Below are 22,810 nucleotides of genomic sequence, written 5' to 3'. Positions count from 1 at the left end.
CGTCGTGACGTTACGCCGGGGGGTGGGCGTGGCGGAGCGGCGGAGGCCGGTGACGGGCGGTGAAGGAGCCGCCGCCGGTGAGGAAGAGGATCACGATGATGAACGCCGACCTGAGGAGGGAGCGGGCCGCCGCCACCTTCCAGACCGAGCTCCTCACGCACATCCTGGATGGCGGCGCTGACCGCACCCGCCGCCGCAAGGAGATCGGTGAGGAAGGGCCCAGGTCGGGCCGCCACCGCCTCCCCGCGGTGTCCCCCGCTGAGGGGAGTGTTGGGGGGGGTCTGTCCCGGGTTGGGGGGTTGTGGGGAGAGGGAGAGAGCACGGGGTGGGAGGGCTCTGAGGGAGGAGGAGGTTTTAGGAGAGGGAAGCGGGGGTGTGTGGGGAACAGAGAGGCTGCGGGCAGAGGGGGACACCCAAGAGGGGACCTCCGGGGAGAAGGAGACCGGGGTGGCGGCGGGGGGCAGCCCCGGGGGGAGGCGAGGGGAGAGGGAGAGCCGGGGAAGGGAGGAGGTCGTGGGGAGGGAAGCTGTGGAGAGAGGGTTTGCAGGCTGTAGAGGAGGGAGGGTGTGGGGAAGAGCTTTGGGGGAGAGGGGAGAGCTGTGGGGTGTGGGGAAGAGCTTTGGGGGAGAGGGGTGACCTCAGGGAGAGGGGAGAGCTGTAAGGAGAGGGCTTGCGGATGGGGAAAGCTGTGAGGAGAGGGCTTGCAGGTGGACGGGCCTGCATGAAGGAAGGGATTTTTGTCTAATAGGTTAGAGGGGAGCAGGAGCAGTGTTATGTCCCCGATCCTCCTCTACTTCCCTTCCTAGAAAAGATTAGGGGTGGCCCAGGTAAAGTGATGTGCTTTCACCTCTCTCTTTCCCCTTCCTCCAGAGGGTGAGAGGCAGCATCCCATGGGCTTTTCTTTTGGTCCCTCTTCCCTCCGTTTTCTTTTCTAGTATGCTCTTGCCCAACAGTACAAATATGCCCAGTTTCTCACCCACCACTGTCATGCAATGTGAGATTAATGAAATATATCCATCATCTTTCTTTTCCCAGCCTGTACTGGGGTGGGACTGTCAGAGGCTGGTGTTGTGTAACTTGTGTGCCAAAGGGGACATGGAAAGTCAGTGGACCTCTGGGTACCTTGGTTCCCAGTCGGCATAGTGGGAATAATAGCAGTGCCCTTCTGCAAGGAGTTGCATGGGGATCAAAGTTCGTGGCGCAGTCTGATCCAGCAGTAACGATGGCTATTTGAGGATTTGAGATTGTTATTGAGGGGCCTGCAGGTCTTGCGTCAGTGAATTAACCTCCTGCCAAGTCCAGAGTGCTCCAAACTTGTGGTTGATGTGTGGAATGGGAGAGTGCCCTGTTGCTGGAGTCCCTCTCTGAGAGCTTTGACTTCTTTCTGACTTCATTAACTTTTAATTTTGCTTTTAATTTTCTGGTATCTCTATCTTGAAGTACAGCATGTGAAAACCAGAATCTTTTCTCAGCCACTGTCTGATGAGGTTTATGGAAGCTGACTTTGTTTTCCTCTTCTGTACTGTCCCCAGAGGCCTTAGTTCTTAATGACCCTGACTTCCAGCACGAGGATTTGAACTTCCTGTCCCGTAGCCAACGCTACGAGCAAGCCATCAGGAAGAGCGCTCTGATGGTGATGAAGTTAAGAGAATATGGCATTGCAGATCCAGAGGAGATCTACTGGTTCAAAAGGTACCTAGCTGTAGAGTTTGCTTCTTGTATGTTCTTGTATCACCGCCAGGGATGTTGGACTTGTGCTTTTTTCCTATGCTTGCTGTCTAAGGGAAGCTAAGGATGTGTATGAAAACCCATTGAAGCCTTGGCTTCTGTGAATTTCAGATTAAATCCTGATTTCATTAATATTGTGTTTTCTTAGGTTTTTGAATAGAAATGCACCATTCATAATTATAGCCTTTTAATTATATATGGTGCAGAAAGTAAAAAAAAATGGGACTTGTAGTCTGATTTATTTTTTTTCCCCCCCCAAAGGGATAAAAAAATATACAGAAGTACTTTGAACTGAATAGATCTGATGAGGTTTCAGCTTCTAATGAAATCTCCTAAAGCTGATTACTTCACTTTGCACTTAGACCTAATAAAGTTGCGTTACAGGCATACTTGAAAATGTTCCAAGATAGCTTATAAGTTTGTGTTTGTGACTATCTGTGTTCTCTCCCTCCCTCCTCCAAGCTCCTGGTGCTATAGTGGTTCCCTTTGACCTGAAGGTTTTTTGTTGGATCTGACCTTTTCTTTATCTCATAGTATTACCCTTGGGTTAAGTTAATAAAAATAAAACTGTCTTTACATGTGAGTGTCATTCCTTCCAGCTTGCAGGGAGCTTAGTTCCTGACTTGGGACGTTTTTCTCCCCTTAGTTATATTAAACCCATTCTGATATAATTAAGCAGAAACTGTTTAATGGAGATTGCACAGCTCAACATACTACCTGGATGTAATACCATGAATATATCCTCTGGCACGTAATTTAACACACAGTGTTCATTTAATGCACTGGTAGAATCACAAGCCCCCTCTGACTGGATTTATAGAAAAGCTGTCATTGGCCTCAGGGCATGAATATTGGGACTAGTGAGTTGAAATCATCTTGTCTGCTGTAGTTTTAACTTCAAAAAAAATGGTCTACACTGACCTATGTCATGAAAGTTCATGTGGAAATATTGTAAATGTCCTTTTGAAAACTGGCATTGGTGGACAGTGATAACAAGAAAAAAGTTCAGTGACTGTGTTAGATTATTCAGGTGCTGCATGACAAAAGTTAATCATTAATTTTTTTCTACACAAGGGTTATTGGAGGTGATAGGGAAGTTTCCTCAAATATCTTTATGGAGAAAATTCAGAGAATACTATCCATTATCCCAGCTGGCAAATTTCAACGAAGCTTGCAATGTAAATGCTGTCCTTTGGTAACATTACTGACAATATTTTAAGAAAATAGGACTTTTTTGTAGTCACATGATAGATTCTAGTTTTGTCTTTCTACAAACATACTTGGGAGTCAATTCTTAACTTTTAATGGATGAAAGCTTAGTATGTCATATAGGTACAGTGAAAAATAATGCATCCATATTGTATGTGATATGAATAGTCAGGTGCGAGTAGTCAGAATTCATGATGCAAAATCAACTGAAACACTGAGGAAGGCTTACTTTTTTTCCAGAGTCAATTCTATTGCAGACATTCAGGATTCGAAAAGGTGATTGCAATTACTGTAGACTGACTGTATTTTCCAGTGTCTTCTGTAATGACCCGTAGAAGGATGAAGAGCAGTACATATACTTGCCTGCAAGTGTTTGCTCTTAGAACTCTATACAGGTGATATTCTTGATTTGAGTTGTTTAGCACCAAGTCTGGTGCTTGCAGTGGAGGATGTTGACTTACTGCTGCTTAACAAATGGAAGAAATAAAAGGGTTATTTTTTTTTATACTTTGATTTTATTTGCATGGAGGATGTTGACTTACTGCTGCTTAACAAATGGAAGAAATGAAAGGGTTATTTTTTAATACTTTGATTTTATTTGCCTCTTAACATCTGTCCCCACTTTCATACCTGCTGAGTGTCAAACAAACTCCACACAACTTGCAAAATTAAGTTTATTTCTATTGCATATCCAAACATGCTAGTGGGTGCTAACTAAAAGGGACTTCATTTGTGTAACAGCTGACCTGAGGAAACTGTGTTCGGGTTTATTTGTTTCTCCAAACTGGAAAATTGAATGGATATGGTGTTGTGACATACCTTGAGTGAAATTTATGAAGTAGACTGAAGTCCTTGATTCAGATGTCAAGTTGAATTTATTGTGATTGACCATCAGATTTTTACATATGAAAACTTAAGATATTTTGCCAATAATCCCTCACGCCTTGTGATTATGCTGAAACAGCAGGGATAGATTTATTTACACCTGCAACTCTTGAGGATTTTGAGCTAGTTGTTTTTCTGTAGCTTTGTATACTGCCAGAGCCTCACTAGATAGCTTTCTGTCATGAATGATGGACTTTATAGCTTGATTTATGAATAGACGAGGAGAAATGAGTCTTCCTTCAGCTGCCATGGAGCTGCTCAAACAGTTGTTGCTGCTGTGACATGTTGAACTGAATGGTGCTCCTTCTTATTTCCACAAAGGCTTTGTTGGACTCCAAAACTTAAAAGGATTTATTAAATATATCTAGTCAATTCTTCCTGTGTCTTAACATGTGTTGACACTGCAGTTGCTGCTGTGGAACGCTTTTGAAGGCCAGCAGCCTCAAAGTGCCAATATTTAACATGTCTTTTACAGCCTAACTGCAGCAAAATGTAAGTCAGCGTGAAAAATGGGAAATTGTTCTGATGTGTAGTGCTACACAACTCTTTGAAGAGAGCAATCTGGTCAGTTTTAATTCACCTTCAAGTTTAAATAACCTTTGCTGAGGAAAATAGGATTAAATGAAGAAGTAAAAAACAATTGAGAAACTGGGGCATGGAAGAAGAGAAGATCTGAGAGCTGCACCAGATGATTCCTGTGTTCATAAGTGTTGCATGAATGTGAGAATTTGTCCATCCTTCTCATGTTTGACACTGAAGTTAGGACCTGGAGTAGCTTTCAGCAAATCAAAGCCGAAAAACTGTAGTAGTGGCCATACCAGCCACGGCTAAATTGATTTGGAGTGGATGAGCCTGACTTGGGTGTTTTGATACAGCTAGAAAAGGAGTTTATCACCATAGCTTCTGTTATCTCTGAAGCTCAGTGAGCACAGGTCAGACATGTCTCCAGCTCCTTCTCCACCGGGGCAACCCTTCACGTTCTTCCTTGAGAGAGTTACCTCAAGAACCACCCAAAATGACCCTGTTCTTTGACCCAGTTCTGCAGCCTGAGATAGTCTCTGCAATTGTTCATTTAGCTGTCTTGGAAAACATAGACTTTGCTTCTGTTGTACTCTGTTCACTGACAGATGTGTCATCAAACTCATCTGTCAAATGCAAGTGCCTTTTATTGTGTGGGTGGCATTGGTTGCTGCGAAATCTGGAAAGATCTATATTGCCAAAGTAGTGTATTACTACACATCCTTCTCCTGTAAGTGGATTTGGAACTGCAGCCCTCCTCTTGACTCGCTGATTGTTGTAGCAAGTTTGACTTCTGACCAACGAGGTGATTGTTGGTTATTGATCAAATGGCTAGTGCTAGATGCAGGTGGCCACCTTCAGTCTTGGTGTAGCAAAATGCTTGAACAGTTACACAATGCAGCCTTTGGTGTGCAAGGCATATAGGGTGGAAAATGCCACGTGGGAATGTAGAAACTGGGAGAGGAGGGGAAGGAACAAGTGTTTGGAGAAAGAAAACCTGTTGTTCCTCCCTTCACAGCTGGTCCCTCTTCAGTTTGCCCTGTATCATGAGGAAAACAGGATTCTCCCTCATTGTTATTCAAGTTGTTAAAAGGCACGTTAAGAAAATCCTAGACATTGAGTGTGGAATATGCAGAGGTGAAAAGTTTCTGCTGGAAATGGGCTAGCTTTAGTTCTGCTTTCAGCTTTGTTAATGCAGGAAACTGCCAAAATGCTGCGTGTGTAGTCAGTGAAATCGAATGACCTTCTGACACGGGGATGTTAAAGTATCCGCTTGCAAAATGTCATTCTTCACTCCTATCAGAGATGGTGCTAGTTAAGCATGAAATATCTGGCACTTGCAATTAAACTTACTGATAAGCAGTAAAAGTTGCTGGTGTGACCTTTAAGATTTCTTTTTTCCTGGAGCATTACCTTCAAAGAAGCAGTGTTTGACCTGATTTTTCTGACAGCAAAGCATGTGCTGCACCTTTTTCACAAGTTTTCAGTGGCTTTTGAAAATACGTAAAGAAATGTTCAAGCTCTTCCCTGGCAGCCTTGAAACAGTGTATTTCAAAGTCAGCAATCATTTTCTCTCTCTAGGTTTGTCCTTTTTGGGCCCGAGGAACAGATATATGGTAATTGTGCTGTAGGCAGTGAGGAAGTAAAGGGTGCTGCTATTGCCACGTGGGTCCTGGACTAAAAGAATAACCCACGCAGGAAACCACAAGCATGCTGGAAAATATTCTGTCTCGCTGTCCTTGTAGCATTTTTAGGCCCTTGGTCACCCTGATAACTTTAGCTTTGTTAAGCATGTGCTGCTGTAGGCAATAGAATATTTTCTGGTAAGAGAATTGCCTGCCTCTGGGCGCTGTACCTGGACTCACACCAACTTAAAGCACAGTTAGTATATTAATCACCAGTGTTAAATTACTTGATTACAATGGTTTCGCTCCTGGAAAAATCCATGGCTCGTTCAGTCTTGTCCATTTAAAAACAAGTGTTTTCAGTATGCAGTGCAGTGGTGCTGAAGAGACTTTGTCCTGCTTTCTCTTGCCCTAAGGCTGACTTTCACCATTTGTATAAGGATCTGGGTTTGCATTATCAATTATTTACTTTCTGGATCTGGGTTTGCATTATCAATTATTTACTCTCTAGAGGCTCCCAAGCACTCATTCCAGTCATGGTGTAAAATGCCAGTCTCAAACGCTGCTGTAATTTGACAAACTACACACATAGCATCCCCTACGCAGTGCGGATCTGTGTTGGCAACAAACTCTTCAATGTGCTCCCTGGGCAGGTGTTAATACCTCGAGATAGAAGGATGTATTTTCCTTGTAGGTATCTTGGGCAGGTGGGAGAGATCTTGTATGTAGGTGTTCGTGCAGAGCGCTCATTTTTTCCTCCTCCAGCTTAGAGTTTTTGTGGAATAAGCAGTTGTGTATAGTAGATTGAAGATGAAAACACTGTTCAGACTGCAGAATGTTGAAGGGAAGATGCTCTCATTTACCATGCAGTGGTAAAACTTTCTTACATGTTTTTGTTACGGAGCTTGTTTTAATTGGGAATGTATTTTGCCTGCCATAGTGGCTACAAAATTAATAGCGTTTTCTCTCATGAATTAATCTTTGTTTTGATGAAGCACTCCTAAAATGTCTGATTTTTCCTTCCATTCCCTCCAGCAGTAGCCTGTAACAGTAATTTTAATTGAAGGTGAGTTCCTGATCTCACAACTGATAGAAGCAGCTACAGGTAATACAGGGCTTTTCTCAAAAGCACTTGGTCACCTAAGAAGCCTTTTCCTTTTCAATACATACTGCTTTTAGCTAATAGTGGCCTAGTTCTAGGCTACCAGCAGCAGTGGGATTTATTCCCACCAAACCTGAGAGGTGGAGGAGAAAATAATTTGGTTTTGATATTCTCAGTTTTAAGTTCCCTATGAATCTTTATAGGATACTTTTTTTTCCAGTTACATAGCAACAGCGGGATTCACGGGGTGAACAAAATGCCCATTAACATTGCTTCCGATGCCTCTGTATTTGGAGGTTGCTTATGGAACAAAAAAGGTTGAAATAGACAAAGAGATATTTGTCTTATACTATGGTTGGAGAAAAGCCTTTCAGGATCACAGGAACAGTAAGACTGAGATCCAGATCCCTCTATTTCTCTCCTGTAGAACATGCTTGGGCAGTTTTCCTGAACCTCTCGGTCTCCACTTCAGCATGTTTCAAAAAACCTTAGAGACCCAAACGACTGATGCTCAGAAGGAGAAATGGCTGCCTCTGGTCCATGGAGTCAAGATAATTGGCACCTACGCCCAAACCGAAATGGGACATGGTTAGTTCCCTTCAGGGATCGATGGGTAACCTCTTTTCTGTAACTCCAGTTTGTAAATTGATGATGCTCCCCAGGTAAACCTAAAAGGGGAAAGGCAAAATGGTTTGGTTAAGCGTTGATGTTTCTTGCCCTGTAGCCAGGCAGCTGCCTCGTTTCCCATCCTAACGATCATGCAGTTAGTTTTGGCCTTTTCCAGAATGCACCTCTTAGCTGATCACTGACTTTGTAGTTGCTTATGTCTTTTTTTTTTTTTAAGGTGAGGAGGTTGTTCTAAGCCCTGGGAGTCTTGAATTTCACTTGAACTGGTTGGAACATGTCAGTCACCAATACTGTGGTTTTTATTTTTGCCTGAATTTGGGGCATGTATATCTCAAGAGTTCTTAGAGCATGACTGGCCTGTGTAAACAGGTCAGAAGTGTACCTTTTGATGCAACGTAGCATGATGAGGTTGTGCATTTTTGGTTTTGAACGTAAGGTATGCTTTGCCCCAAGCACTTTTCTTCCAGATGCTACTCCATTGCAGCTGTACAACTTCATGGAAGGATCTCGGTTTCAAAGAAGAAAATCATCTTATTTCTCCTATTGTTGAAAACAACTTTCACTTCTTCAAATGGAAGAATATTTAATGGATCAGAAAACAGTCTTTTGGCCCAGAATTGTGGCTCTTTAACACCAACAAGAATAGTTTAACAAACCAAAGACTCCAGTGCTTGTGCTGGCATCTAAACTTGGAAGGCATGATATGTACAAGTCTGGACAATTGCAAAAGTTAGATGGAAATGCCAATTGCCTGGCTGTTCAGTTACAGCTACTCCTGGTAGCTGAAAACCTTTGTAGAAGATGCAACAGAGGAAATCCTGTATCCATTCTGCTTGGGAGAGATGGAGGGAGCAAACCAAGCACAACACCAGAAGCTGAGACAACCAGATGGCAACAATAAATGCCTGCTGACCTTGTTTGCTTTTTCACACCGACTTTAAATCAGGCACACATCCACACCAAAGTGATTTATTTTCCTTGCTATTTCACATCAGATCGTTGCACTTTCTTGCTTGGTGATGGTCTGGTTTGCTTATAGCTCTCACATTCTTTGATGTTAAAATGAATATTTTTACACTTAATAGAACTAATTCGCTGATAGTATGGTGATAGTACGGTAAAGCAAATATACTTTCTTAATAGAACTAATTCGCTGATAGTATGGTAAAGCAAATATACTTCCAGTGCTGAGTAATTAAGATGCAACCATTTGGCATTCCTGCTGTGAATGTTGAGTATCTAACTACTTCATTAGTAAAGCTTCTGCAGTAATTATTACTGAGCTCTGCTTAATTTAATCCTGATGTTTAGAAACTGGAGATGGATTATTGAATTGAATCCTAGCTTGGTTGGGTACTTACTCGGTTTTATCTTAGCGAGTACCTACTTGATGGGTTAAAAATCAACACAGGCTATTCCATAGTGAATAAGTCTCTCGAAAAAATAAAAGAAAGAAAAAGCACAAGTAGCACAGGGCTGAAAAGGAAACAAAAAGGAGTAATGAAAATACTGTACTGTTTCTACCTGGTTTATAGCTATAGTAAATAAGGGGTTTCTTTCAATCTTTGACTTTTCAGTTGTGTACGTCTTACTAATACTGGACTCACTTAATTTGGTGTTCTGATAATCCGTTAGCCCCCTCTTGAGCATGGTCACTGTTCAGCCAAAAAGCTTAGAAAACATTGCTGTTGGGTTTATTAGGTGGTTGAATTTATTTGTAAGTGTCTTAGAATACTGAAGAACTAGAGTTCTTAGGAAGCCCTAGGGATAGAGCTAGTTCATCTTAATGTGTGTTTAGAAGTAACACAACAATGCGTTCTTCCCACTTTGATAAGAATGCAAACTGAGTTTGAGCTAACTCAGGTCAGTGCTCTTTCCATAATGCATATCTCATTTAAATATATTTTTTTCCTGTTAAAGACCAGTTACATTATTTCATACGTAAATGTGCCAGATGAACAACCTTTGTACAGAAGGTACTGATCCTCAGTCTATATCCCCACTATTTCAGTACTCAAAACTATCAATATTTAAAGATTTAATGAGCGTTTAATTCTTGATATCGAAAGACTTAGTGGACCACTTAACTGCCTAACAGTGGTGTTTGACAAAACTCGGAGGAAGAGCAGTTCTAATGAAACATGTTTAATTGGAGAGACTTTGTGTTGGTGATTTACAGATTGAAAAATGTTAGCTTTTTTGCCAAGTTATTTATGTTCACAACTTTGACTTAACACATGCAGAGCACTGTCCTTTTAAGAGAGCTTTCAAAAATAGCAAAAGTGGAAGGGAGTTGAGTTGGAATGTAATAGTAATATATGCTAGTTGTGTCTGGTCTTTAATTAAAAAAAAAAGTGAAGCAGGTAGTACAGTTAGGACTTCCCTTTTTTTGAAAAAAAATTAAGTTTTGTGAAAATATAGTTCATTCAGCTGGACAAACTAGGACTTCTACCAGGTTCTACCCTCAAACTGTGGTGTGTGGAGGGAAGGACTTTCTGTATCTTTGGGTGAAGGCTCACTTCAGCCAGATCATATTTTCAACAAACTGACATTCTGACTCAGCCCATTTAACTCAGTTTAAATGTTTCCAAACCACAGTGAACCTGGTCTTTCTTTTGATTTGGATTAATAATTTTTTTTATCAGTCATGGTACATGACAAATACAGGAATGTTGGAAATGCATTTTATGTATGATTCTAAAGAAATGCATTGCAGCATGTTTATGTCAGAGTCAGTGTAATTTCTTATTATTCAGGCCTGACAAAAGGACAGTGCTCTGGCTTTCTAAAATGCACTTGCTGAATTCAGACTTACACATGAATCATTTATTTTTTTCTTTTTGTCTCTTCCTGAATCTCCACCATGAATCCTCATGCTTGCTTCCCACCCATAACATTCCCTTCACACTCCCATCCCATGACACTTCTTCACAGCTTTGTTCATCGTGGACGGCCTGAGCCTCTGGACCTTCATCTGGGCATGTTCCTCCCCACCCTTCTCACCCAGGCAACCCCAGAGCAGCAGGATCGCTTCTTCATGCCTGCCTGGAACCTGGAGATCATTGGCACTTATGCCCAGACTGAAATGGGCCATGGTACAGTACATTCACTAAATGCTATTTCTAAAAATGGCTTTGTGTACAAAGGATTCCTCTGCCTGGGAAAAATGGTGTGTGTTTATCCCACAGCTATAGGGAAAAATGGACTGCCTCTGAAATTTGTAATAGATCATTATGCCACATGCTGCTTTTTTCTCCTATGGGAGAGTTTGATGTCTGTAGTTTTATATATGAGCAACACTAAGTGTTCCTTTTGTGCCCTTCAAACCAGTATAGATTATTGCATGTGGCTATGGTGATGTCGATTTGACAACATCTGTTCATTTCTGCACTTACCATTCTTTCCAGTGTGATTTCTGCTTTGCTCTACTTAATGTTCAGTGTGAAGACAAAAGGACAGAACTTTAAAGTCCTAAAAGAGATGCCAAAAAAAAAAGTAAGAGTTGTTTATCACCTTGGGACTGACCTTGGATCAGAGAACGTGTGGATGACTTGGTTCCAATGCTCATGTTTTGTGGCAGCTTTGTTCCCCCAGTTCTTTATTTCACTCCCATGTGTTCTTTTTAATTGAACCATGAAATGTCTTTTTTTAATTCTCTGTCTCAAGCAGACTTTGTTCTTTGTTGTTGTTCCTTTGCTTTCAAGCCTTGAAATGGATTTTGATAACTCCAGCAGTATTGTGATCACAACACTTTTAATCCAAGTTTCAAAGGGAGGATATTATGCCTTGGGAAACTTTAGTTTTTGACATCTGAGAGTCGCAGATGAGAATTATTTTCTAAAAATGAGCAGGATTCACCTCTGTGCTGAAGTGAAACGTAGAGACTGTACGAAGCATAAAGTAACTGCAAGTCTGTGGAGAATCTTTTGCAACTGGTGAGGTCTGAAGATCCTTTACCAGCAAAGTCAGTCTGTGTTAAGCCTGTGGAAGTCTACCATGAACTCCCTGCTTTGGAAACGTGGTTGCATCAAGGTGATATCCTTTTTCATGCCGAAGCTCTTGTGTAGAGTCACTATCAGGAGTGTTCACAGCTCCTCTAGCTTAAGCAAGTAGGCCCGATGATTTTTTTATTTTATTTTTTTTTATGTATGCAGGGACTATGCCACTGCTGAGACAGGTGCGTGTGAAGTAAAGAGTTGGGGGCAGAAGACAAAGACTGTTCCTGGAATTGTTACCTTCATCTTTTTGCAGTGTATATGTGCCGTTAGTTGCTGTCTTGGAGCTATGGATGATCTCGTTTGGGAGAAACTGCTCCATCAAGTGAGGAGAATGTAGGCCCGATGAGGGAATGAAGAGATGATGGGAACTACTTATTTCATCTTGTGGCTGAAAAGTATATGATTTTTAGTTTGCAATGTAATCAGATTGCAGTTTTAGTGAAATCCAGGTGAGCGTGTTTTTGTGGGCCTTTTTGACTGAGAAAGGGCTTCTGGTGTGTAATAGCAAAAAGGTGTCAGATTGGAGGTGCTTGGAAAACTAGGCTTAGACCACTGGGAAAAAAAATCCAATATGTTTTCTGAGAATTGGCTTCAGGTCCCAGAATATGGTCTGACTCTCACTTGTTCTTCCCTAATTGGTTAATGTTTAGTCCTTTATATAGCCTAAAAGCAAAATTAAAATTTGTACATTACTACTGGAGTTCAACTTTCCATTGTCCAATTCTGTCCTTGTCTCTGTTTTGTGACTGACTTTCTGTGAAAGCAATGTGTTTCCTTGCTTTCAGGGACTCATCTTCGGGGTCTGGAAACTACAGCCACTTATGACCCCGCCACCCAGGAATTCATCCTCAACAGCCCCACTGTGACCTCCATTAAGTGGTGGCCAGGTGGACGTAAGTGCATCACTGTGTGTCTAAATCTGGAAGATGTGTGGAAAAATTTAGGGAGGTGATGTCATGTGTGTTGTATCTACAGCATGGTGATTGAAAGTTGATCCCAAGAGGTGGTGGAAAGGCAGTTGCTCTTGCACAACAAGTAGCAGGCTTCTCAGAGCCTACTGCAGCTTTGGAATGTCTGTGTGCTCTGAATTGTTTCTCAGAATCGTTCACACTGTATGGATTTGGTGTAATTTTTGATCAGTTGTATTAAAATCTTTGTAACTCCTTCAGCTCTAGTGGCAGGTTTGCTGAGGACTTGGTATTGTAGGGTCAAGAGAATCGTATTGTGCAACTTTAACTTAAGCAACATTGTTTGTCTAGCTGTAGAATTCAGATAACAGTGTTGTAAATCTGATTTTTCTAATGCATGGTGTGGTTAAGGTCATCTCAGATCCTGCTTTAAAAGTAAGAGACTCTGTGAACATAAGTAAGTTGACTGGGTTTTGTTGGTGTTTTATTTTTTCTTCTGATTTCCACTCCTTTTGCAGTTGGGAAGACGTCGAACCACGCCATTGTGCTGGCTCAGCTCTACACTCAGGGCCAGTGCAAAGGGCTTCATGCCTTCATCGTTCCCATACGGCAGCTGGGCACCCATGAACCTTTGCCAGGTAAAAAATTGATACTAAAGGTTTAGCACTCAGGGAATACATTAGACCTGTTTCTCTCCAGCTAGAAACAGCTGCATGTGACCTGTTAATGTACGTGGGTTATTTCTCTAGCTGGTTTCAGTGAGCTGATAGACTCCTTTAAGCCCTGGGACCTTCTTTCTTATGACTGAATTGCCACTAAATCATCTTGCATGTTGCACTTTCAATGTGAAGGTTATTTCAGGATTTGATTCTGTCCCAGTGTTTCTCAGCTGTGCGTTCTGTGAGGCAGCATTGTCCTTCTGCTTTCCCAAAGGAATAGAATACCTTTCATCCCTCTCTAGCTAGAAGTGAGCTACATGATCCTTAGAGGCAGCTCCCCCAGTGACTGGATAGTAGGACTGCATGTAAATTTTGAAGATCCCCATGTTTTGATGTTCATTTTTCCATCAAGGAGATTAAGGTCCTCATTAGCTGTTACTCATAACAATGCTAGGAATTGCTAGAAAACTAAACAGTCTCTTTATTGGAGAAGGATTGAACCTCTTGTGTGAAGTTTAGTTCCTGTTTCTTAATGCAAGCGACCTTGTCTCGTGGCAGGTATTACAGTGGGTGACATTGGGCCAAAATTTGGTTATGATGAAATGGATAACGGCTACCTGAAAATGGACAACTTCAGAATTCCTCGGGAGAACATGCTCATGAAATATGCCCAGGTAAAGCGGTGAATTTCAGCATATGCTGTTAGAAATGGACACTTCAAATGCTGTTGAATATTGTACTTCAATGCACTTCAATGGTTGAATATTGTGCCAACAAGATTGTAGGTTGCCTGTAAGTGCTACTTGATGAGTTTAGAGCTTGAGAAGTGAAGATGTAAATGGGAGGAAACTAAGAAAACCAACACACTGTTTGGTTTTTAATTTTTTTTGGTAGGTTGAACCGGATGGCACCTATGTGAAACCACTTAGTGACAAGCTAACCTATGGGACCATGGTCTTCATCCGGTCTCTCATTGTGGGTGATTCTGCTCGCTCCTTGTCCCGGGCTTGTACCATTGCCATCCGCTACAGCGCAGTGAGACACCAGTCTGAGCTAAAGCCAGGGTAAGTGCAGCCTAAGTGCTGAGGGAAAATTCCCAAATACTGAAGAGGGACTGTGGTTGATGCTGTCTGCAGTTTTGCTGGTATTTGCTAGCCACTGGCATGCTAACTCATCTGTATTTTGCTCCAGGGAACCAGAACCTCAGATCTTGGATTATCAGACCCAACAATACAAACTCTTCCCTCTTCTGGCAACAGCATATGCTTTTCACTTTGTGGGAGCCTACATAAAAGACACATATCGTCGTATTAGTGGAGACATCAATGAAGGGGATCTGAGTGAGCTGCCAGAGGTACTGTGTCCTATTTTGATTTTATGTAAGGTTTCTTTACAGCGTGGCAGAAAAGGCTTTCCCTCATGAGAAGTCTTGTAATTCTTTAGATTCAGAGATCCTAAGCCCAGTACGTGCTGGTGACTTATTTCTTTATTTGTGCTGTTCATTTAGCATCCCTTTACCAAAAAAACAAAAAAAATAGGAGTAATGCACATTAAGAAAGCTACTGTGAACATATTTTTTAAAAAGGTGACTTTACAGGAATGATGGCATATCGCTTGGGAGTAGGGAGTTAAGACTGGTCTTATGCTTGTACTGTAGCTGCTTGATTGTTCTTCCAAGTCACTAGGGTAGAACTGGTGTGTTGATCGAAGGTATTGGCACTATACTCAGGGGTTGGGGTTGTAAAATGTCAGTTTTCAGTTAGGGGTTCTGTCTGAGAACCCAATGTGACAATAAGCAATTGAAAAACAGTCTTGGACATAATGTGTAGAGACAGAAAGGATGGGATACTCAAATCTTTACATGTATAGATGCTTTCATGTAAATAGTTTGGCTCAGGAGAGAGTCCTTACAAGAAAAACAAGGCTCTGTGGGACACTGGAAGGATGGTGTTGACTAAACTTTTTTTTCTGGGAGCTGCAGTACTTGGCATGTGTGCAAGCTAAGAATGGAAAATAAAAAATCTAAACTGGCTTTGCTTTTGTCCACCAGCTCCATGCCCTGACAGCAGGGCTGAAGGCATTCACGTCCTGGACAGCCAATGCTGGCATTGAGGAGTGTCGGATGGCTTGTGGTGGACACGGCTACTCCCGCTGCAGTGGCATTCCTGACATCTATGTCACGTTCACCCCATCCTGCACCTACGAGGGAGAAAACACAGTCATGATGCTGCAGACAGCTAGGTATGGCAGCTTCTGTCCACAGACATTCTTGCTTTGGCGGTACGATCTCTGTAGCTGAAGTGATGAGCGGAATAATCCTGTATTACCATGAAACTGGTCTCACGTTTCAGTTCCTTGCCCTATTTTTGACAGAAAGGTATATGCCTGTAACCATTCTTCGCTAGTCTAACCCTGGGTAAAGGCGTTTTCTCTCCATTCAAACAACTTTATGAGTAAGAGCTGCTATTTGTTGTCTCTGTTTTCAGGTTCCTTGTCAAAAGCTACACCCAGGTTAGTTCTGGGCAGCGGGTTACTGGCATGGTGTCCTACCTTAACGATCTCTCCAGGCAACGCATTCAGCCACAGCACGTGGCTGCCAGAGCTGTGACTGTGCGGATCAACGACCCCGTCAGCTTGGTGGAGGCCTACAAAGCACGTGCCGCCCGGTGAGTTCACGCTTAGAAGACTGAGCCAAGCACCAATCAAATTGTGTGTCTTGGGAGAGGTGTGCTGCCCTCTTAATGTTAGATTCTCAAGACGTGTTTTGCAAAGCTTTGCTCCCACGTGTTGCTTTCAAGAGGTGACACACTTTACGAGGTTGGGTCAGTGTTAAGCACTTTGAGGTTACAAGAGGCCACATACAGCCTACGCATCACCTAGTTACTCTGCTCTGCTCCGTTTCGAAATCTTTTTCTTATTTAAATGTAAAGTATATTCGAGCGTACAAATACCACCATTATTCAAACTGCTCAGAGATCTATATGGAGAGGGGGTTGGACTAAATGATCTCCAGAGTTCCCTTCCAACCCTATATCATTCTGTGGAGAGAAACAATCCTGATATTAAAGCCTGTTGTGAAGGAAGTGTGAGAGTGGAACGGATACCTATATATGAATAAGTATTCAAGCACCAATACGTGCTGTGAGATGTCAGCTTGCCCCTCTGTAGCTGTGCTCTGGCTGCAGTGGTGAGGATGGGGAGGTTTAGAGCCACAGCTGCTCACTCCAGGCAATGTATTTGGTCGTAGCACACAACCTCTGAGTTCTTCTCATATGAATTCAGTGTACGTAATCTTGTTAATGTGCATAACCTCTTTTTCTTTCTTTTACGAGATAGACTTGTAGAAGCTGCAGCAAAGAATTTGCAAGCTGAACTGAACCACAGAAAGAGCAAGGAGGATGCCTGGAACAGAACTTCCGTTGATCTTGTGCGAGCATCTGAGGTCAGCAATGTGCCTGATAAAAGAAATATGCTGTTAAGAGCTTCTCATCTTCTCATGAACCTGATCCACCTTCCTTTCATTTCTCGTAGGCTCACTGTCACTATGTGATAGTGAAGCTTTTCACAGCCAAGCTGGCCGAGATCAGTAACGCGGCAGTTCGTGCTGTCCTGACTGAGCTGTGTCTCCTGTATGCACTGTATGGGATCAGCAAGAACACGGGGGATTTCTTGCAGGTTGGTGTCTTTCTCCAACACTTCTAAGTCTCTAAAACCAGAGTTATTGTTTGCAAAGATGCTTAAAATGCAAAGTTGCACTAACACTTAGGCATAAGGTCTTGACAGTTGATTTCCAGAAGGCCATTAGCATCACAGGGCTGGTGCAGGGCTCTTGTCAAATTTCCCTTGTGATCTGCCAGAAGCAGAGTTGGATGATAAATAGGAACGTGGAATCTGTCTAGCTTATCAACTGGAAAATACTTAAGTTAATCAGGTGGTGTATGTTAAAAAACAAGGAGTTAATAAAGGAGATTGTTAGAGATGGTCTGAGAGCTGTGTGCATTTGTAAATTAGTGCACAAAAGGGCATATTATACACCGAATCTCAACCCATCCTTCAGTGAAGGGGTTTAAATTGTCAGGCATTCCTTTTCTTCTTTTCATTCTTTCAGTTTGAGAATGTATTTGTGCAGCAGTCTTTTATTTTGTCTTCGGGCAGATGTGGTATCTTTTGTCTTCCCATTTTCCTCTTTCTACTTACCAAAAAATGCCCTGAAACCAGGAAGAATTTAACATACACGAATGCAAATTCTTCAAGAAAACTTGCTGTTGAAGTTAACGTGCAGGCAGTCCAAAGAACGAGTCTCCCATCAAAGGTTAAATAGCTGAGCAGGATAGTGGGCTATGCTGGGTGTCTCCTCCTGCTTGTATGCTGGCAAATTACCAAATTGATTACTTAAAAAAACTCTTAAGTGCTGCATTTCTGAGTGGGGGGAGGCTGACTTTTGTTAGACCATAGGGGAAGGGAAGGATCTGGTGACTCACACACTCTTCTGATGATCTCTATTTCCCCCAAGGCGGGTATTCTGACCGATGCCCAAATTACTCAAGTGAACCAGCGTGTGAAAGAGCTCCTGGCTATCATTCGTCGCAATGCAGTAGCACTGGTAGATTCCTTTGACTTCCATGATGTTCATCTTGGATCTGTGCTCGGCCGATACGATGGCAATGTCTATGAGAACATGTTTGAGTGGGCAAAGAAATCCCCCCTGAACAAAACAGAGGTAAAGAAACTATTTTTTTTTCATATTTGTGTCACATGCATCCAGAGAAATAACCCAGTTTAGGGATTTTTAATTTTGATCTGGTGATCTCGGCATGTAATTGATGAAGGGGGGAGAAAAGTCATTTAGGGTAATGAACCAAAGCTAGCAACCTACTTCTGCTCCTCTGCTCTTGGCATACTTTCCTCCATTACTCTCCCATGTGTCACATGCATCCCTGTGGGATACTTTTGAGTTCCTCAGTTGAGGAAGGAAATCATACTCTCCTTAGAGAAACAACTGAAGAGTCTCATTGAATTTAAAAGAAATTATAAGTTCCTGTTAATTCTGCTTAGTGACAGTAGCTGTGAAAGCCTTACCTGTTTTCTGCCAAATCTTTTGGTGCCTTCAGGCATTAGCAGTGAGTGGAGAAGAAAATAAATTGCTGTCACATAGCAGTTAAGTGTCAGGTGTTGCATATCTGCCCTAAAGCTGTAGCTACAGCTGAGCTAATTAAAGAAACTGAGCTGAGAAGAGTCAGTGTTCCTCTTCTGTCAGGCAAAACAGAACTCTAAATCTTGTCTCAGTGGCCTTTACTGTCTGTATTTGATTTGGACAGACCATCTCCTGTGATGGGCTGCCAGAGACTGGGATTGTAGTTATATCCCACCAGAACTCGCTCGGTTTGTTTGTGCTTCTGAAGTCTATGGGGCTTCAGAGCTTTATGACAGTCTCCTCACGAGACCTTTGCCAGTTTTCTTTGAATTTGAATGCTGAAGAATTGTCTGTATGGATGTAAGAAGTCTTGCTTTTTTCTTACAAGAAAGGTAGCGGGGAAGCCAAATTGTTTTGGCTTAAATTCTAGTCCTTTGTGTCATGTAGACACTCAAATACAGGACTTAGCTGGCTGTTTCTAAATCCCCAAAGTGCCTCTGATTCAAATTTCCTTAGTATAAAACCACGCTGCAAGATGATGTAAAGAGCTAAAACTGTTTTAAAACTCAGGCCTGACCTTGTTGTAACTGCTGCCTTGTCCTTTTACAGGTTCATGAGTCTTTCCACAAACACCTGAAGCCGATGCAAGCCAAGCTGTGAAGCCTCCTGGGTTTTTTTTTAAAAATGCACACTTTTCCTGACCTGAAAACTGGGTGTTTGCATCCTTTCATCAGGCACCTAAATCAAACCTTTCAAATCCTGGTAGCTGTAGGACAGTGAATAATTGTAGCCTTTCTTTCCACTTTTGTAAATTGAGGAGGTGTTTTGAGGAGAGTGCGTAGGGATTGATGCCTGTTTTTTAAAGTGCAATTATAATGGTAAAATTAACCTTTTAAAAATCTGGGAAAGCTTTATGGATTCATACAAGGATTGCTTTTGTGAAGCTGCTAACTAGAGAGAAGTTATTGTCAACTGGAAAGGTAGCAGGATTTTACTACTAAGTAGTTAACAGCCCTCAGGCAATAGATTCTAATGAGCAGTTAAGTCCTCCCTTCAAATAGCATCAATGTCTTGATTTATTATTATTATTCATTTTAAGATTAGCACCACCTCTCTCCTTGTTTGGCAAATATTTATGCTGTCTAAAGCCTCCTGCATGGTTTTGTGCAGATGAATCTGTGTGTGGCACTACTCTCCTGATGTAGCTGGGAAGTAAATACCCATCTTCCTCTGGAGCTCTGCTTCATCCATCGTTCCAGAAGATGTCTTCATGTTTTCCAGTACATCCTTCTTTCACTGCCCTGCAGAAACACCTTCTGCCCATGTGCCAGCTCCAACACTGGCACCTTACTCTTTGTTAATACAAAATCAAAGAAGAATATAGTGATGCTGCTCTGAGGGGGGGAAAAAAAACAAACCAAGTAGTAATAATCAGCTCGGTGCTGATAATAGATGTTCTGCCCTTCTTTTAACTCTTAGTATTTTCGTAGCACTATCTCGAAGCACTTTACAAATGTTAATTATGGTGATTTGATGTGAAAAACCACCTGTAGTGGTAGAAACTGCAAATTTGACCTGGAATGATGAAGCCAGTATTTGAGGGCAGAAGTCAGTTGACCAAGGTCCTTGAGTCTCCGGGTTGTTCTGGGATGTTCTTCTGGTTTTTAAAGGCATTCTTCAAGAAAATGACAATCCCAGGTGAAGTGTCCGGATTTATTATTTTTTTTTCCCTACCCATGCATTTCCAAGGAGCTTTCTCTGATTTGCTTAATTTTGTTTTTATATTGACTTGGGACTCGCACAGTGCTGGCTGGATTTAACAGGTGAAAGATTTAGCTTTTAACAGAACCTCCTGATGCCCAGTGAAATCAGTGCAGCTACAGCTAAGCAAAAACATTGCTGTTTTTCAACACCAATAACTGCCCAATAACAATAAAACCTCTCTTCACAAAAGAGAAGAGCAACTTTGAGCTTAAAACAGTAAAAAGCTTCAGTGTAAACCCAAATCCTGCAGTTCTGAGGCAACATCTGAGAAACTGGTTCTCTGACAGCTTTGGTATCTGTTAGTCTCTAATTTTGGATCAGTTTTCGTGGATGAGTTTTTTCTGGCACTAACAATGATCAGGCACAATGTTTGGCTCCACATGCAGTAGCTGAACAGAAAGAAATGTTTAATTTTAAATAAAATAATCAAACTTGCCTTTTGGCTGCTGAGTCTTTCGGGTGGAGTGGAACCACCGCTGTTCAGGAAACCAAAGGAGGCAAAGGGCTCTGCCTTCCATTATTCAGTAGCGCGGACGGCTGATGTGGGGAGGGGTGATGGAGGAGCAGGTTAAAAATATGTTAATGAGAACAGTACTAGCTAATGATGTACAGATTTAATAAATTACCAAAATGTGTTTTCAGACAAAATGTCTTTCTTTCATGCATTGCTTTCAGTGGATCCCATTTAAGGTTTGGACTAGATGATCTGAAAGTCATCTGATAAGAAGTTCCTCCAAGAAGAGGAGGAATTTCTTTCCTTTGAGGGTGGCAGAGCCCTGGAAGAGGCTGCCCAGGGAGGTGGTGGAGTCTCCTTCTCTGGAGACATTTAACCCTGCCAGGACATGTTCCTGTGCAACCTGCTCTGGGTGGGACCTGCTTTGGCAGGGGGTTGGACTGGATGATCTCCAGAGGTCCCTTCCAACCCCATAGCATTCTGTGATTCTGTGAGGTAGAACAAAGTATTCAGAAGACCTTACATTAGTTGGATTTTATTTGTCTTGTTTCTAGTCTGACCTTTCTGGCTTTGCTCTGCAGCGTCCCAGGGCAACCAGCCCAGAGCAGCAGCTGCTCTTCCCGCTGCTCCCGCTCCCGACCGCAGGAAAAGCAGAACTGCCAGAGAGCGGAGCTGCCTGTGGCACATTTTTGTGATTATTGTGGCTGATTGCTGCCAACAGCAAACATTTAATGATAGTATTTGGCAGCAGAAGCTTTAATTCAGAGAAGCTGTTTCTTCAAAAATTGTTTCCACCTGTTTGTTGGTTTTTTTTTTTTTGGAGTAGATGGTGACGTAACGGCAAATGCTGTGCTTCCTTGCCATGGGTGAGGGTATTGCACATTTGTTCCTCTTGCTGCTGTTGGTGGTAACACCTGAACGCCACAACCTGGTACGATTTGTGTGTCTCACGGTCAGCAAACAGCGTTTAACCTCTGCCAAATGGCTCTGCGTCCTCCTTAGGACTCATCCATCTTTTGACAAAATGCCGTGGTATCATTTCCACAGGCGTTGAGCCTCTTCCATGTGAGTACAAGTGATTTTGGTGTCAAGCAATGACACTTGTAAGCTACGCCGTTCTTCTTGGAGTACTGACAGGCGTGGTCTGTGTCTCAAAAGGGCTGTGATTACTCTTTATCAATTAAACACCAAGACAGGGCTTTAAAGCCCAGTGGGGCTGATTATTTCTGCCAGAGCCACCCTGGTGTCTTTGAAGGTACATCTTCAAAGGGGTTGCTTGAGGGAGGTGATTCTGCCCCTCTGCTGTGCTCTGCTGAGACTCCCCCTGCACTGCTGCCTCCACCTCTGGAGCCCTTGGCCCAGGAAAGATAATGGACCTGTTGGAGCAGGTCCAGGGGAGGTTGTGGAGATGCTGAGAGATGGAGCCCCTCTGCTGTGAGAACGGGCTGAGAGAGTTCAAAGAATCTTCATGGTTGGAAGGGACCTTTGCGAACATCCATTAAAAAAAAAAAAAAAAAGCAAACAAAAAACCGCACACAACCCAAACCAACACGCACCCAATTGCCTCCTTGGGAGGACCAGAGACAAAACCCAATCTCGGGCACTAGAGCATGCCCTGAAGTGCCATGTCTACACATTTCTTAAATACCTCCAGGCATGGTGACTCTACCACCTACCTTGGCAGGCAGTTGGGGGGGTTCAGCCTGGAGAAGACTCTAGGAACACCTTAGAGCCCCTTCCAGTCCCTAAAGGGGCTCCAGGAGAGATGGGGAGAGACTCTTGATAAGGGAGTGGAGGGGTAAGATTGAGGGGGAACAATTTTAGACTGGAAGAGGGGAGATTTAGGTGATATCTCAGGAAGAAATTCTTTGCTGTGAGGGTGGTGAGAGCCTGGCCCAGGTTGCCCCGAGAAGCTGTGGCTGCCCCATCCCTGGAGGGGTTCAAGGCCAGGCTGGATGGGGCTTTGAGCAACCTGGTCTGGTGGGAGGTGTCCCTGGGCAGGGGGTGGCACTGGATGGTCTTTAAGGTGTCTTCCGACCCAAATCCTGGGGGTCCTCAGGCACCCACTGCTTCTCCCGAGGCCCGGCGGGGAAACAGGGCAATCCGGCCGCTGCTCTCAGCCCTCCTCCCGGGACGGGGGTGCAGGGTGTCCCGGGGGCGGGGGGTGCTGTAGTTCCCGGCCTCCTCCCGAGCCCGGC

The 22,810-nt window shown here is 43.0% G+C and overlaps 1 protein-coding gene across 3 annotated transcripts; it reads left to right on the top strand.

The window, feature by feature from the left end:
* The first annotated feature begins 11 nt into the window (after positions 1-11).
* ACOX1 (acyl-CoA oxidase 1, palmitoyl) lies at positions 12-20,801 on the top strand. 3 transcript variants are annotated; one of them, XM_014952229.1, is made up of 14 exons: positions 12-207; positions 1,533-1,692; positions 7,496-7,656; positions 12,479-12,586; positions 13,120-13,239; positions 13,819-13,934; positions 14,155-14,324; positions 14,452-14,614; positions 15,311-15,501; positions 15,747-15,926; positions 16,597-16,702; positions 16,792-16,935; positions 17,774-17,980; positions 19,004-20,801. In XM_014952229.1, the coding sequence occupies exons 1-14, from the start codon at positions 96-98 to the stop codon at positions 19,052-19,054; spliced, it is 1,989 nt and encodes a 662-aa protein (XP_014807715.1). In that variant the 5' UTR covers positions 12-95; the 3' UTR covers positions 19,055-20,801. The 3 variants fall into 3 exon arrangements, with proteins under 3 accessions (XP_014807715.1, XP_014807705.1, XP_014807724.1); XM_014952219.1 differs by lacking the exon at positions 7,496-7,656 and adding an exon at positions 10,630-10,790 and having other exon boundaries at positions 13-207; XM_014952238.1 differs by lacking the exon at positions 12-207 and adding an exon at positions 10,630-10,790 and having other exon boundaries at positions 1,556-1,692.
* The last annotated feature ends 2,009 nt before the right edge of the window (positions 20,802-22,810 follow it).

Source organism: Calidris pugnax, unplaced genomic scaffold, assembly GCF_001431845.1.
Source record: "Calidris pugnax isolate Ruff unplaced genomic scaffold, ASM143184v1 scaffold9, whole genome shotgun sequence".
Classification (NCBI taxonomy): domain Eukaryota; kingdom Metazoa; phylum Chordata; class Aves; order Charadriiformes; family Scolopacidae; genus Calidris; species Calidris pugnax.
Note: the sequence above shows the minus strand (reverse complement) of the source record. Positions and strands in the feature narration are given on the sequence as shown.